Source organism: Ylistrum balloti, unplaced genomic scaffold, assembly GCF_031769215.1.
Source record: "Ylistrum balloti isolate Yb309-2 unplaced genomic scaffold, AGI_CSIRO_Ybal_v1 Utg370196, whole genome shotgun sequence".
Taxonomy (NCBI): domain Eukaryota; kingdom Metazoa; phylum Mollusca; class Bivalvia; order Pectinida; family Pectinidae; genus Ylistrum; species Ylistrum balloti.
The window spans coordinates 1,918,505-1,936,646 of NW_026782173.1; the positions used below are offsets into that span (position 1 = coordinate 1,918,505).

General features: G+C 35.1%; 1 protein-coding gene across 1 annotated transcript in view; it reads right to left on the bottom strand.

Annotated features, from left to right (window-relative positions):
* LOC132551395 (tachykinin-like peptides receptor 99D) overlaps positions 1-18,142 on the bottom strand; it is a 90,874-nt gene that overhangs the window by 29,110 nt on the left and 43,622 nt on the right. Inside the window, exon 2 of the mRNA XM_060215536.1 lies at positions 1,108-1,320. Within this exon, the coding sequence (XP_060071519.1) occupies positions 1,108-1,320 (213 nt within the window). The remainder of the gene's footprint in view (positions 1-1,107; positions 1,321-18,142) is intronic.

Consider the following 18,142-nt stretch of genomic DNA (forward strand, 5'->3'; position numbering starts at 1 on the left):
ATAAAAGCGTCTGAATCCATGAACAGCAGTATATACGTTTACGCTTACAATTTGATTGTTTTGTTGCTTGTCTAGACTGATAAAAGGAAGTGAACCTCGTGCAAATGAGTGAACTGAGAAGTTCATATACAATACCGTTTTACCTGAGGAAATTATCGAGTATTAGATAATTGTTCACGTTATGATGATTTCAGGATTGTCAGTGTTCAGTCAGGCTCTGTGCTTTTAAACGGTCTGCATTCTACTGGTATGTTTGATTTTGCCTATAGAACAGCTGGTATACGTATGAACACGTACAATAGATCTGTCCTGCAGCACTGTTACAAAACGATGCACCATGTTACAAACTATATCTTTTCGCCCATGACGTAGTAGCAACCTAATTCTTTCATCGGGAATTGAAATGGTCGGAGTTAACTAGATGAGGTGGAGCGGAAGTCAAGATGTAAATATTTTAGTGGGTGATTAATTCGACTAAAGACATAAATATGTTGTTGTCCATTTTTGTTTAAAACCAAACTGGTAATCATTTTGCTGCACTCAATGTCTTTTTGCAAATTTATTCCTCAACTGAGACGTTTATTATTTTCCGTTAGAACAACAATGGAATCATCAAGTTTGTAAGCATTGGGCTAATATATTAGAACTGAAAGTATGTCAACAGTCGTCCTACCCTAACGTCCTCATCACACAGTAAATTGATATTCTGGTTACAACACTATGAGTATACTTGTATGTTGGAGTACTCTTGTCAATGGCCGACCATTTAAGATGGCAATAATTAAGATTCTTAGAGCAAACTATTTATCCCTTCTTGAATATAGATGGAGAATTTAGTAATTTATTGTGGTAAGGCGTGTAGGCCATGATGTTCCTTAAATTGCCTCAAAGAGTGCATAAGCAATGAGCATGTTGATGTATCTTTAGCAAAATAAGCATTCTTACCATTACCTTTTGTGTTGTAGCAATGGACTTTCCGAATTCTTCTACGACTTTGGAGAGTTTAAGCATGAATTTAACAGGAATTTGATATTAATTCATCTGGTAAAAGGTCGTGCGATTAATGAAAATATTTTAAGAAATTGGTTCAAAATTGAAAATACTTACGCAAAATCAGTTCTACTTCCTGTGGTAGCATTGCCATCAGGCCATTGAATAAAGCACATGGTGATTGAGATATTGCCGAAATCTTTCACTTCCGTGTTTCCATATATGAGATTTGGTATCGAGAGGAATGTGGACACGCCCCAGATGATACAGATAGCGAGCACCACGCGACCCGTCTTACGTGGCCGAAGTGGGTGTATGATAGCCATGTATCTGTAAAATAGAAACAAACACAGGTGAGTTAGCAGTAATTTATCACCAGCTGTTGGTGGAATACAGGTATATGTGTACACAATAAGGATAATGCGTTTGTTACTAAACTGTAGTTCGTTTAAATCATTGATAAATCTATAGGAGAATGACAGTTAACCAAAACACAGACAACAATACAAATATTACAATTATTCTTCACAATACAAAGAATCATGATTCATTATTAAGACTTTAAAAGGAAATGAGGTAGAAGAAGTGAGAAAGTGTGCGTCATAAATAATCACAATTGCAATGTGAAGGTTCTTACTTTAAATACCTTTTACGTCAGAAAATATGTACAACATTATCATATTTGGTTGTAGTACTTATTTCAAATGCTTGCTCTGTGTGTTGTTTGTGAAAATCAGAAAGTAAATACCGACATGATTTTTTGGGGGCACGGCATGAACTGAAGACATATTTACTTGTAGATCACGGGAGAAATAAGGAAAATAAGATCAGGTGTTCTAGAAGTGTAAGCGTCTTTTGCTTCTTTATCAATCTCTAAATATACAATGTCACGTTCCCAAACTATTATTCGATTATAACATAGGGCCTATAAAACATACTAAAGAACGTCAAACGCATCAAATATCACTTGGAAATAGAAGATTTCACAATATTCATAAAACCCATAATGTTGATCAATCTGCACCTCTCGCAACCATCTGATGTATGGTTATCTGTGAGTTGTCGACAACTCTCGCAACCATCTGATGTACGGTTATCTGTGAGTTGTCGACAACTCTCGCAACCATCTGATGTACGGTTATCTGTGAGTTGTCGACAACTCTCGCAACCATCTGATGTACGGTTATCTGTGAGTTGTCGACAACTCTCGCAACCATCTGATGTATGGTTATCTGTGAGTTGTCGACAACTCTCGCAACCATCCGATGTATGGTTATCTGTGAGTTGTCGACAACTCTCGCAACCATCCGATGTATGGTTATCTGTTTGTTGTCGACAACTCTCGCAACCATCTGATGTACGGTTATCTGTGAGTTGTCGACAACTCTCGCAACCATCTGATGTACGGTTATCTGTGAGTTGTCGACAACTCTCGCAACCATCTGATGTACGGTTATCTGTGAGTTGTCGACAACTCTCGCAACCATCTGATGTACGGTTATCTGTGAGTTGTCGACAACTCTCGCAACCATCTGATGTACGGTTATCTGTGAGTTGTCGACAACTCTCGCAACCATCTGATGTACGGTTATCTGTGAGTTGTCGACAACTCTCGCAACCATCTGATGTATGGTTATCTGTGAGTTGTAGAGAGTTGTAGAGAGTAGAGAGTCATAAAAACTACGCCATGCTTATTACTCTACTAAGTGAAAATATGTAGGTAATGTATTAAACTTCCGAGTTAGGTAAAACCTTGTTTAGTATTATACATGAGTTACCACTTCACTTGCACAATCCCCTATAGCATTGCTATCGATGAAGCATTATCGAGTACATATTTTTTTTCGAGGCTCGAAACTTATTTCTTCTGAATTTGAACTGCTCTCCAATATTTCCAATAGTAGCTCATTTAATATAAAGTAAACAATTAAAAAAGGGGAGGGATTCTTTGTACCTTTTCAAGAAATTTGCAAGAATTTATCTACTTTCGTGTTGGTGAAATGTGAAACAGAAAACTGGTGTCAATATTAAGTTGAGAAACTGATCAGTTGCTTGAATCCATCTTCGAAACATGCCTATTTCAATTTAACCGTTTCTACTATATATGCTGCTGCTGTAGTTGCTGCTGCTGAAGATTTGACAGAATGTTTAGAAGTTGGATGAAATTTGATTAAACATTTCGAAGCGTGATGTATTGTTAATAATGTACGATAAAATACCACAACATCTGATTTGAATACGAATTATCCAATCCGCTCACCGTTGGCACCCGAAATCATGACGTCATATCATTGATCTTGGATCTAATTATTTTCTCCACAGATTGTTCTTGTAGGATGTTATACTACTGACAATGATGTCGGTACAGGGATCGCTGTTTAGTACCAATAAATGCTGATTTTCGTTAACTTTATTTTCCCCTATAGTCTCATTTATTAGTATCTTCAATGTTACGTTAAGCTACTTATCCATGTCCTAGTGTCAGGATGGCTGACGTTGAGAACGTATTTTTTTATCGCTAACAAGACTTTACTGTATTCTACGCAGGATAATTTTAAGATTGTCATGGTAACAAGGTTTTTAACATCATGTCACCGGGTATATTAACGTTTGCCATTTCTTTTAAGCGATGTACTTATCATGTCTTTTATTTTTGCATGTATTTTTTCTGATCCCTGTAGTTGTCATTTCATTTCAAATATGAAATTGGCTAATTTTTTAACATGCATGTCAATACATTTCATGTACAAGGGTGTAATTGATGTACTTCTGGTGAAACAGACCTGTCTGTATATTCGATGTTCTCTTAATGTATTTTTGATTGACCCCAACATCAGAGGGAGGACGATTTGCACGAATCGTTATATAGCATTACTACAGGTCCTAAGACGAAAACATTTATGTTCCGCTTATCAAGACAAAAATTACTCAATGGAAAAAAGATAGCGTTTTAAGTATCAGCTACGCCCATTTGTTTGGAAGGTTTCTTTTTCAGTCCATTAAATGAAATGAAAGATGTTTGCTTTTAACCAAATAATATTATTTGCACTATTGTAAATTTTTGACGTCGTTTTCACTAATTCCGAGTGACATGTTATCATTGTTCATTTCGAGATATCATCATATCTAATGCATGGCATATCCACATTCAACCTCCTTCTAGCCATTAGAGCAAACTTAAGTACTCATCCAGCTCCAATGTGTCACCAGTCTGTTTCATACCAATCGATCTGAATAAGAATATGAATTCTTCTCATGTTTTTATTTACTTTCGATAAAACTTTACTATTTGCCAGCACGACATCGAAATCGGAATCGTTCTGCGACATGGTATTGTTTAAAGTGTGAGAAAACCTATATATAATTTACAAATGATAAATTTGGCAAGTGTCTCGATCTACCATTGTAATGTAAGAAACACTAAAAATACGCAAAAGGATATCTTAACTATATTACATATTATACATATATATGTCAAAAACATTGATATTAGTGTACCAATACAATCAACATTAACCCAGTGTACCAATACAATCAACATTAACCCAGTGTACCAATACAATCAACATTAACCCAGTGTACCAATACAATCAACATTAACCCAGTGTACCAATACAATCAACATTAACCCAGTGTACCCATACAATCAACATTAACCCAGTGTACCAATACAATCAACATTAACCCAGTGTACCAATACAATCAACATTAACCCAGTGTACCAAACCAATACAATCAACATTAACCCAGTGTACCAATACAATCAACATTAACCCAATGTACCAATACAATCAACATTAACCCAGTGTACCAATACAATCAACATTAACCCAGTGTACCAATACAATCAACATTAACCCAGTGTACCAATACAATCAACATTAACCCAGTGTACCAATACAATCAACATTAACCCAGTGTACCAATACAATCAACATTAACCCAGTGTCCCAAAACAATCAACATTAACCCAGTGTACCAATACAATCAACATTAACCCAGTGTACCAATACGATCAACATTAACCCAGTACCAATACAATCAACATTAACCCAGTGTACCAATACAATCAACATTAACCCAGTGTACCAATACAATCAACATTAACCCAGTGTACCAATACAATCAACATTAACCCAGTGTACCCATACAATCAACATTAACCCAGTGTACCAATACAATCAACATTAACCCAGTGTACCCATACAATCAACATTAACCCAGTGTACCAATACAATCAACATTAACCCAGTACCAATACAATCAACATTAACCCAGTACCAATACAATCAACATTAACCCAGTGTACCAATACAATCAACATTAACCCAGTACCAATACAATCAACATTAACCCAGTGTACCAATACAATCAACATTAACCCAGTGTACCAATACAATCAACATTAACCCAGTGTACCAATACAATCAACATTAACCCAGTGTACCAATACAATCAACATTAACCCAGTGTACCAATACAATCAACATTAACCCAGTGTACCAGTACCAATACAATCAACATTAACCCAGTGTACCAATACAATCAACATTAACCCAGTGTACCAATACAATCAACATTAACCCAGTGTACCAATACAATCAACATTAACCCAGTGTACCTATACAATCAACATTAACCCAGTACCAATACAATCAACATTAACTTGTTATACAAGAATTATTAATTGATATTAAATTCAAAATCAAGGAAGTATTTATGTCGTTATATTTATTCTTGTTATATTGATAATAAATGTGTTGATGAATATTTTGTATTCCTCTCGACAGTTATGCTGAGATGTTGTTTCAGTAGCCGGTATATTTTATTTAAGATGTTGATGACAAGAATCTTTCTCACTTACTACCCCATGGCACCTCTCCACATTTACTGTCTTTTATCTATTACTATATAGCATTTCTAGTCTTTGTGCTGGACCTGTGAGGAGTCGTGTTTTAAAAGAAACTTTAAATTAGTAAACTGTGTGGAAATTGACATTAGTAGCATCACACTCCTAAGAACATTAATTGTGAGACAGAGAAGTTGTTTACTATTGTGAAAGGGAGTAAGCAGATATAAGTGTAGTGATTTATAGTGTTAAAGCTCTCAAATGTTGATATATCGATGTTTTGTACAATTGGTAGACATGATTTTGTATCATGAATGATCAAACGTTGAAGATATAGCAATTTCCTAGCAACATTGATCGTCTCAGTTTATGAGGGTAGTGTCATCAAATAGGAAATTTAGAAACTACAAGGGTATAATTATCACAGGCGGCGAAATTAACTGCGAGTTCTACGTAGTTTAATAAATGCTTCTCTTAACTAGAGAAATATGATATATGGATTGTTTTGGATTTGACAAAATCCCAAACATTTCAATTTAAGATAACTATTGAATACAGGTACATGTTTATACAGATGTCAGATTTTGGAAGTTCGTCCAATTGTGAAATTCCCGTTAAAAGCAAAGTTACGTAAACATGCTATACCATTGTTGCGAATTCAAAACAGCATAGAACTAACACGATCAAAACCTGTAAAACCTATAGTAAACTGTGTTGCAATGGTTCAAGTCTGTGTTTAGTGTCTAGCACGCCTCTTACATTGAAAACAGAAACTTACGAATGCAAAAGTATATCTATTATATAAAAAAGTATACGCTTTTCTGAGAAATAGATCTTGCCATGAAAATTCATTCACATAAATACACTGATATGTATTTCCTAGTGCCTGTATTCAGAGAACGACAGCTCATTTGCCTTGTTTTGCTTAATGCCACGATAAGGTTGTGATAATTCAGTAGTTTGGTTTGGGTGCAACAGAAACCTATAAACACTCCACTATTTTCATTGTGGTTTTTAACCCTACTCTAAATGTATCTTCTACTCCTCTGCATAACAGCTAATTAAAATTGAATGCGAGAGTGAACTGTAATTAATATGCCTGTCAGATAAGTTCTCCGGTCTGCACTATAATGCCTGGATAGATATATGCATTAACTCACACACGAGGAACTATTGATAATCTACATGCAATTTGCAGACAGTTTTTCATCGATGCCATCATCTATTTTCCTTCCGCCTTGTCGGCTATGTCAACGATTCCGGGGATATCATGAGCAGCCCGCGGTGTATGGAATGTACATTAACATGCAATGTTTTGCAACACCATAAAGTCACAAACAATGCAACTTATAAGACGAGTAATTGTTTTGATGTCGATTTCAAATACCAATCTGATGTGGTGATTAACTGGAAAGGTTTAGAGGTTTGTATGTATAATGGTAGACTTGACTATTAGCCTCCAGGATCAATGGATAATGTAAAGTAGTCATGTTTTATCATCAGTTTGTTCAGTTCTATTTTCAGGCCACCTAATGTGTTATCAAGATACGAGCTGACAAGAGAGGACAACTCCTCTAACCAGCATTGGCATTTCGTTCCGTTTTATTATGATTTTAAAGTGATAACGTTTCGTTTTTCAGGAAGTTGTATATTTCTATCCTTTCCGGCTTTGAAGTTTAAAATGACGTATATGTTCTGGCCTTTGTGCTATTTTAACAGAGAATTTTATTAAAGTTTTTAGGTTGATGACCTGCTCATTGTTATTTTCATTGTCATGTGACTTACAGGAATAAGGTAGATATGCGAGCATTTATAAAGATAATCATTAACAGGAATTTTGAGTATTGGAAATGAGAAAAGTTCTGTAACATGAATCCTTAAGGGTTGTATGTTATATGAATACAAGGTTGTTGTTTACATCAATTAATATAGATATAGGGATTATTGTATCATATCATTCAGATATAGTGATACTTGTTTGTATTATATACATTACTATAGATAAAGGGATTATTATTTGCACTTTATCTAGCTACCGTTGTGACTTTATAAATTCCATTTTTTTCTGGAACACTTACCAAGTGATCAATTGCGTTAATGGCGCCAGTGTTTATGAAACAAATAAAACTAAGGTGATCTTTATGTAAGTCAACAGAGGATGTCTTTGACATAATTACATAGTAAATTCTGATAGTTAATTATCACTATTTGTCGATTACTGTAGATTGTTTGTCAGTCGTAAGCCCTCAAAAAAGTAATGATGTTTTACTGAAATTACTAGCTATTCCAACAGATAAAAGTTGTATGGTAAATATTTGGTTATTATGTTGAATAGCCATTTAAAGTCCTTAATAACCGATCAACACGGAAGAAATCTACCCAATTTTACAGAGAAAAAATGCCTTCTCTCTATTGTTATGAGAGTTTTGTTTTCCAAGAATGGTAAACGGTTGTGATCTATACTGAAGAGCATTTTGTGAAAAATATGTCCAAATCAAAGATAAAATATACGGAGCAGAAAATAATAAAATAGTCGTGTTTCTGGTTAACAAAATCTTCGTCGAGTTTGGTGGTAAGATCCAATAGGATTTTGGCATACCTAGGGGAACTTAGTGTACTCCTTTGTTGTCTTTAAATGACAAGAAGTCAATGAACCATTTCTATCGTGTATACCCACCAGGTTTGGAATTCAAAGACACGACAGACTCTTCAACAACACCCGCTTACCTTTATCCGTTCCAACAAATAACTAAACGGACATATTTCCACCAAGCTATTTCTGGATAGCAACGAGCCTTCATCCGCAACCTATGGTGCTACGATGTCAAAGTTGATTCGATATTCAAGGGCTTGATCCCATTATCACGATTTCCGTTCAAGGAGTCAATTGTCAGAGTGATCTCATTGATGTCATTTGTACGATATGAATCGATATGTTTGATGCTCTGAGTTCGCCTGATGCATTCGATGTTGTATACCATGTTCTCAGTTGAAAACGTGATATAACTTAATTGAATTGACCATGTGTCGGCGATGAAGCAGAAGACGTTTACTCCTCTGGTACACCTGGTCTTATTCTCCTTGTCATTTTTTCATGAGTTTCCGTGTCAACTTTTGTTGTCCATATTTTGGCATAGTTTTATTGAATTTGACTTTGGATTATGAATGTGTTGACATCTTTGTATTTCTTGTTGTTTGTTCAATACGATGAAAACAAGTTATCCGAAGAAACAAATTCATGTAGGTTACGTATGCACCAAAATTTATAAAAGACAGAAGACAATGTTTTCTTGTGCTTTTTTAGTTATAACCACAAATTTTATCGTCGCATAATAGTATACGCTTATATGTTATTTTCCCACACATTTTAACTCCGAAACCTCATCTGACAAACCAGTCATAACTTCCAAAGCCTCGACAGAAGTTTACGTTTTCCAAACTTTGATTAAAATAAGAGACAGAAAACTGACATTATTTTTGAATTTGAAAAAAAATATTATATAAAATTCTTTCTGCCTAAATGCCAGTCACATCAACTGATACTGATTACTTTTGTTAGCCAGGATGGAATCACGCAATGGGTTTTATAGTGGGAAGAGACTGGAGTATTCGAGGAAAATCCATATCGTTGAACAGTTGAACCTTTCTACGTTCCATTATGGACTTAAACGCTGAATATATGCAAACAGTATGTTGTCATTTGAGCCCAACATCTGCCTAATGCAGAAATCCAAGTTAGCATTAGATGATTTGAAGTCGTCCATTAACAGCTTCATCAGATGTTCATTGAGTAGTTTATTATGTTACAATGAGATATAATCAGACATAAACTTGTACGCTGACTACATGTTCATGTTATTACTAATGGCTGTCGCCGTGAAGTTGAGGTGTGACTCTCAGTATGTAGCATACTATCATACACATAAAGTTACCGTTGATTAAATCAAATACTCCGTGCCGGGAAAATTTGGGAACTGTTAGTGATTTTCACGTGCTTATCCGCGAAATAAAACTGACATACTCTGATTTTGGAGTTATAGAAATATATTTATGTATATTTATATTTATGGTTATATGAAAAATAGTACTTTAATAAAGGCTATGATATTACAAATATTTTCTGACCATTGCTGTTTCGAGTATGGAAGTTTTTTTTAATTGCAAGCTTAATACGCAAACACGAGAATTACAAGATGCTTTCTGTTTGCCATCTCATTACGAATTTGTTACACAATACTTACCCATATCCCTGAGAATCTGATGTCTGATTACCCTACAAGCGATCAGATGGATAACATGGCCAAAATGAAAAAGAACTACGTGTTTTATAAGCCCATAGAAGCATGTATAGTATAGACAGACAATATTTCAACGATAGCTGTGAAACATTGTGTGGCGAAGATACTGGTAGTTTTGACATGAACAATTCTCTATTGTAGTAATTAAAACATTATATCTCATATCTTATATACATGTTTGTAAGGTCTTTGATGTCTAGAAGCTGTTGCATATTTTGGTAGAGATTTACCAAACAAGTAACGTTGTCGTGGTGCAGTTTCTTTCATTCTTCAGCATTAATTAGGCTATATCGATTTCGAAAAGCAAATTTAAAGTTGTTTTTCACTTTTGTGTTTAACCTTTGCAGAGTTGTTGGTAATGCAATGTCAGATTTTCTGACAGATGTTTAAGAAGGTATCCTTTGCCTTTGAGACACGTTTAGATTGTTGTGGTAGGTGGTATTTCATAAAAATACCGACCGTTACGAATTTTAAATTTGTTGTTGGTAAGTTGCAGTAGCAAGATCCTTCTGTTTCAAAATTTGAGACATCAATATTTCATACAGAAATTAGGAACATATTTGAAATAACACATGGGTCGTATATGATAACTGTACAATGTTGCTCAATACATGTATATCACTTAAGGTCACAGATAAAAAATAAGGTCAAAACAAATTTTATTTTTTTAACTTAGTCTAAGTATATTTATGTCTGTTTCTCAAAAAAAAGCAAATGTTTCATATAAAGTTCGGACGCAAAATAAAAAAATAGAAATCCTGTTTAGCGGCTTTGTCAAATGATTTTTTTCAGAATTATATCGATATTTGTTTAATGCGGTGCAAAAATCATCAGGCATTTTGATGATATTTTATTGACATTTATAACAAAACAACACAATTATTTTGACAAGTGTCTTGTTCCGATCCAAATCACATGAAGGAAGCCAAACGTTGGAGAATATCCTCTAATCATAACACGAAACACACTTTAAGAAATTTGAATGTAGAATGTGTGGTAAAATAAAGAGAAGATAACAAAAGGACATTGTAGAAGAAACGACATAAAGTAAAATATGTATATTAGAATTCAATAGTTTATCAACGGTATTACTTCAATATCAGTACTTTGTAAAAGTTATGCTGTATATATACAAATGTAGTAATTTGTAAAAGTAAGTAACTTGTTAAAATCGGTAGGGATAGATTAATATCACTGTAATATAGATTAAAAAGATTGTATGTATTGAAATTGATGTTCTGTCTAACAGACGTATTAGCATTGTGCTTCCTCTCCTTCATATTCAGGTTCTAAGCTCTTATCCGCTAATAAACCGTTGGATGACGGTACAAAAACTCGATACCATGTCTAGGTTTTAATGCAACAAGTTGGTTGTATATTAAAGTAATGGCTCTGGATCCAGTTCTTCGAATTTCAAGTCCTGACTTATATTTACGGGCAAATTATAGATGTCACAAGTTGTTTATCTTATTACGTCAAGACTGAAATTTCACTTGGATGCTAACTCGTGTGGCTTCAGTACAGTAGTTGCAACACTGCGAAATGTCTGATTTAGTTTTTAATTGTATAGTGCAGGCAACTTACTACTTAGCTTATGTTTGATAAATATTAATTGCATATTAGAAAATGTAACAATGTGACTTGATACATAACATCATACGCATCTTTGTTGCAGAATGACGTTTGGGATAGAACTCTGATATGTAAGATACGAAGCTGCAAACAACTAACCAGGAGTCTATGTATAGCACCGTATATTTGGCTCGCCTCCTATCTAGGAAGGTGTATCTATCTGTTTGAAGACCTATCGAGGACACCTAGAAATGGCCAGGATGCATCATTCTTCCAATGCATGTCACATTTTGAAGCATGATCATGATACACATCAGTTTTATCCGAGCGTCCTGTCTGGGAGGGAAATTGTTCGCGTTTTCTTCAGGTTCTGTAACGCATCTCTCAGCAAGATGCCATGTAATAGTTTTTGCGGATATTCACTTTAGTGATAATATGGAAATTGATATTAACTAAGTCGACTTCATTAAAGAAGCAATGTTTCCTGTCAATCACCTAGGCGTTGTTGGGTAAGAGAAGACATTGTTCGCACAAGGTTTGGGATATTTCATTGCATGATAGTATATAGTTTGATGAGAGAGAAACAACAGAGCTTATAACACGCTTTAATATTCACTTCTACTGATATCGTCCTAAAACAATTCAACACATGTCTCGACCGGTGATCTATCAACGTTTCAAATAATAGATTGTTCGCTCAAGATAATCCTGGCTGTCGACTGTACTCATTTGGAGTGATCGCTGTCTAAAAAAGGCTCTCCTTCTCAAATGTGATTTTCTCGTTTACAAACGAAAAGGTTATTCTCATATCAAGGATACTGTCATCATCACGATACTTTGCCCACGAAAAGATATACGGCTGAATGCGTGTTAGATACTGAAAGAAAATGACTAAAAAAATATCCTATCTGTAATTATTTAAGTTGAAGTTTTGGTAATAAGAATTTCTGATTAAACTACTGATCAAGAATGAAACATTTTAAAATCAACGTTACACGTTAACAGTATGTCTTTGATAGCATCTTCAACTTTGGGAAATACCTTGTCAGATTTCCGGAAGTACTATACATCGTGTTCCGCAGCTGATACTATTTCGTAGTGTTGAAAAAAGAACACGTGTAGTAAGTAATAGGCTACTCATGATATATCCAAGCCATATGTATCAACTGTATACTTTAGAATGTCAGTTGGAAAACATTTAACGCACGTGCAAAGGTTAAGACATTCAGGAAGGTGTTTAACAATATTTAAATATCACTTGATTGTATATATTGTGTATCAACAGACGTGTTAATGTTCTCAAGGTCCAAAGTTCTTCACACCATTTCCAATTCTCTCATCAAGACACAGGAAGTCAGTGATAACAGAATTTATTGACCTTAGTTCGGAATCCGATGATTGACTTCTTCAAGAAGGGGAAAATTGTGATTTCTCATATGGTTATTATCGGAAAGGAATCCAACAATTCTTTCCATTGTTAGATATAATCTATCTGGTACCGTGATGCATATATTGAACCCCTAATTACAAGGGTATTCGTATGGATGTTCCACATACTAACCCAGTCCAATATCTAAAACCGCCCAACTTTTCAAACCAACTGGCTGCAACTGATCCTACGTGTGGAAAATTATTTTGGTGTAGATACAGTGACGGACAAAGAGTCAATTATATGCTATCGTCGGATGGTGCTATAACTTAGCATAGAGTCTAAATGACATCTTCGATCTGCTTTATCGATTCTTCACAAATGGAATAATTATCAATCTTGAACATATTCCAAACTAATCCGAATTATTTATATGATAAATTGGATCGAGGTTTCCAATGATATTTTCATGTATTTGACTCTACAGTTGATATCAAATATGTTGACCCACATGTGAAGAGACTGAGAAAAAAACGGAGAACACGAAGTTAATGTCTAAATAGACAGCATAAACAGTGCAATATCTATGATATATCTGTGTGGTTTATAGCATCCTACTCTCCATGAAATGAGTGCGGTTTGACTAATCAATCATTTGATTCTTGATGTATAGAAAATGATGTTCTCCATCTTATGAATTCAATCAATGCGTGACTGCCGGTAGCGCCGTTACAAGGCCCCACTTCCAAAGAAACCCTATGTTAACCATCCAACGCTGTATATTGACAAACAATTACAAACTCCCTAATATCCCAGCGAGGCTGTAACTGACTATCTCATCAGTATTCATCAACGAATCAGCGTCCTCAGTAAGGAAGTAGGATAGAGAAAAGTTACTGCTCGGCTTGTCTATACAATGTATCGGGCGAGAAAGATTAGCTAGCGAGCAACATTAAATTCACACGACGATACCAGGACGTTACAACCACTGTGACTGATAGAAAATTCCGCTCTCGTGAGCTTAGGAAATGGTCCTATGTAATGACCACAGCGGAAATAAGGGAGACACGGAAACGGCTTTAGATATTCCCTCGTCCATTTACATCCAAAGTTTTGAAGACAAAATTGATTTCCATACATGTTACATATATATTGCATTATAAGCATTAAGGACTTGCCTTTACCAAGAAATAAGAAAGGTCAATGCTTTGCTGGTTCATGACGTTGGTAGCAATAACTCTTAGAACTTCTGTTCTGCAATATTGCACAAAAACGCTTTTTATCCGATAAGTGCATTAAGTGAAAATTGAAAGAAGCAACCACACACTTGCATTAATTGCAAGTCATACAAATAACTAGCGACAGTGGCACTTCCTCGAAATATAACATACAAGCGCCGAACTGATATTGAACAATGGACTCTTTAACAAGCGTAGCGGTCATGTTGATGTTTAACATAATTGTACTCGGATAACGATGGTGAACACTGAAGTACTTGATTGAAATTCAATTATTAGTGGGGTCCAATAATAGTAATGTATATCTTTACAAGAATTTGTCTGCTTTCAATAGCAGATATTGTTACGATTGGTTGGAGGGTCTGATCGGCCGTTACCTATAACGAACGAAGACAATACTTGTAACATGTTTCGTGACATGCACAGAATGTTTTTTGTTTGTTTTTTTTTGTTTTGGTAAAATAAAGCATGGATTCGTAGTTAGTTGGGATAACGGCCAAGGCCGTGTTGATACAATCTTTATTACTCTGTGAAAACAAGGATATGAAAGACAGTACTGTAACTGAAGCATTTGTTATTGGAAATGAAGAAAATGTCAGGATGATTGGGTTCTGACCAATAACAGCTAATCCTTCCAGCTGTTTTATCGAGAACGACCAATACGCTTCCGACTGAAATACATCAAAAGTCCTGGTATTTAGAGCATATAGATTACAACAGACGTGTTATAATGTTTACTTATGTATCGGGCATCACATGCCTAATTAGAAACATTTCACGGCGATACATACATCAGTTACAGTGATCAACCAAGACATACAGTCGTCACACATTGTAGCACAGCAAATGGCTTTGGTCTGCTCTCTGTCGTATCGCTGTGTAACATTGAAACACAGCAAATAGCTTTGGTCTGCTCTCTGTCGTATCGCTGTGTAACATTGTATCACATGAGATAGTGTCGATTTTCTCTCTGTGTTACATTGTATCACATGAGATAGTGTCGATTTTCTCTCTGTCGTATCGCTGTGTTACATTGGATCACATGAGATAGTGTCGTAGTGTCGATTTTCTCTCTGTCGTATCTCTTTGTTACATTGTATCACATGAGATAGTGTCGATTTTCTCTCTGTCGTATCTCTGTGTTACATTGTATCGCATGTGATAGTGTCGATTTTCTCTCTGTCGTATCTCTGTGTTACATTGTATCACATGAGATACTGCTGATTTTCTCTCTGTCGTATCTCTGTGTTACATTGTATCACATGAGATAGTGTTGTCTACTTGGTCATATGAGGGGTCGCAGTGACTGACTGGTTAAGGCTCCTGGCATTCTATACCGCTAGCCCTCTACCTCTGGTCGCGGTTTCGAGACCTACTTTGGGCAAAGTCCAGATACTGGCCACACATCGGTGTTTTCTCGACGCGAACTTTGACTTTCAACTACCATTATCCAAACCTGGCATTTTCCTGGCTGTTTACAGATTTATTACGTTTTGTTAATTTTTGCCATTAAAATGTAGAGAATATCTCATTGATAAAAGTGTTATTTTTCACTAGTGAAAAATAATACTTTTGCAGACCTACCCCAATGAAGGGAGAGAATACAGATCATCTGATAGAATTAGCAAATCATAAAGAACGCTAAAAAATTTAATAAACTCCGAAACCTGAATGGGTTGTTTACTAGTAACACGACATTTAATTCCATGAAAAACTTTCATTCCCTTGAACGTCATCAAACAATGCAACACATATTACATTTTTAGAGATCAAACACAATCTTCAACCGAACGTCTTGGCTTTATTTTGTTATAATTAGTGAGAAGTGTCCGGGAAAAGCATAGTCTGCTTATTCGTTTTATATCTATTCAAGATTTGCTAGCGATTTGGCTATTTTGCTTGTTAAAATGTGATAAACAGAATATGTAATAGTGTCTTCAGTAATAACATATAAATTGTAATCGCGTGTCTTATAGTTTTGTATGTTTCACTAGTGCGTAGCAAGATACTTAAGAATTAGACACACTTGTAAAATATATTTGTTATCATTGAAGACACTATTAGATATCCTCTTTGAATCATATCTAGAATAGCATGTTGTTGTAGAATCACGTAAAAACTTTATAAACAACATTCCAAATACAGAACTTCGACTAAGATTTCCTTCAAATTCATAATTACATACATGATATTACCAAATCATACGAAAATCATTACCGTTCTTTTACATAATCAAAATGTTACGAATTCATGAAAAAATAATGATTTGTTTAGAATGTTAATTGACGGTTTCCAAAATTAGGACAAAACATCAACAATACTACTTAAGTACAAACCCTCCACTCAACGATCTGTTTTTCGTTTCAATTGTAAATAACTGTTTGAATTAACTGTAAAAGCTTCTGGTGATCACTAACATTACCCTTATCCAGCATTGATTCCCCGAAAATTTTGATAATAGAAAGGTCTTCAGGTCAGCCCTACAAGTGTGTATTATGATACTACCGATGAATATCTATTACAAGTTTTTTTCAGGCTTGGCTTTTCTGGTGTATCCTTAGTTCATCCACGCCGCACTGGCAGTTCAACATTTCGTCAAGCAAACCTATCTTTCTGTGGAAGATTATAAGTACACGAAACCTTTGCCGTTCGAATTACGTTAGCATTTAAGTGTATCGACAAAATGTTTGGCGGAAGTGAGATCGAAAACGAGGTCAATTTCCGAGTCATCGATCCACGTGACCCCTGGCACAGAAACTATTTAGTTTAATCAGTTACCATGCATTGATGGAGTCAGAACCAGTACTGGGATTGATTAAAGGTGCCTACGACTTTGAAATGGCGTTGTGTTTACCAATCTGTATGATATGAAGATGAAATACCCCTGATTAAGCAGACGCAGAGACTGCGTGGTGACATGGGATAGTTAGGCGCCGACATTATGTTAGCGAATCTCCCGACTGGCGGAATAACATTTCAAGCATTAGTTACAAGCAATAGCACTCACATAACACGATACGCAACTTTTTTCTTTCAAAAGTTCTTTTTATGTTGATAATTAACCTTAAAAACTAGACTGAATTAAAAATGAAATAAGAGGTACAAATATGTATAATGGAAATATGAGTCATTGTTACATGGAAACTGGTATGAACAAATACCAAACGAAACAGAGCCGTAGACAGTACTATGGTGTAATGCATATTTACTGCTTAACGCTGATCTTATCGTAACACATTAATGAGATTTGTTTACCAAATTACGGCCTTAACTGGCCCCAGGAAAATTATGTATATAAAAAGTATTAACATCCTTACCTCTTTTGAACATTGTTTGTACATTGTTTTTCAACTGCACGGTCTTAATGGTATCTTAAGACTTTAATGTTTAATAAACGTGCTGCATGATTCTATCATATCATCGTACCAAGTATCATAAAGGTTTAAAACATCGATGTCTACAGTGTACAGTCCCAGTTGTTCAGCACCTGTTTTTTACCTGTAAAATTTCATTTTCGGATTTGTGTTTCAGCATCATAGTATGATTTCCTACCATGACTGTAACGATAAAATCGTAATGTGCCATATGTGGTAGACAAAAATTCTTGAAGAAGTGTTTCGTCAGTTCCTGTTGACTTATGTTTCAATGTCTATTTATCCTGTCTAATACTTTCTTTTGATTTATCTACTTGTGGTGTAACAGATTTGAAGGACATAATTCTCAATTATTAAATATAAAAGTCTACAAAAAAAAAAAAAAATATTTTGTTTGGTACACGTGGTAAACTAGTGTCAATCAATTACGACAAATTCAATATTTATGTTAA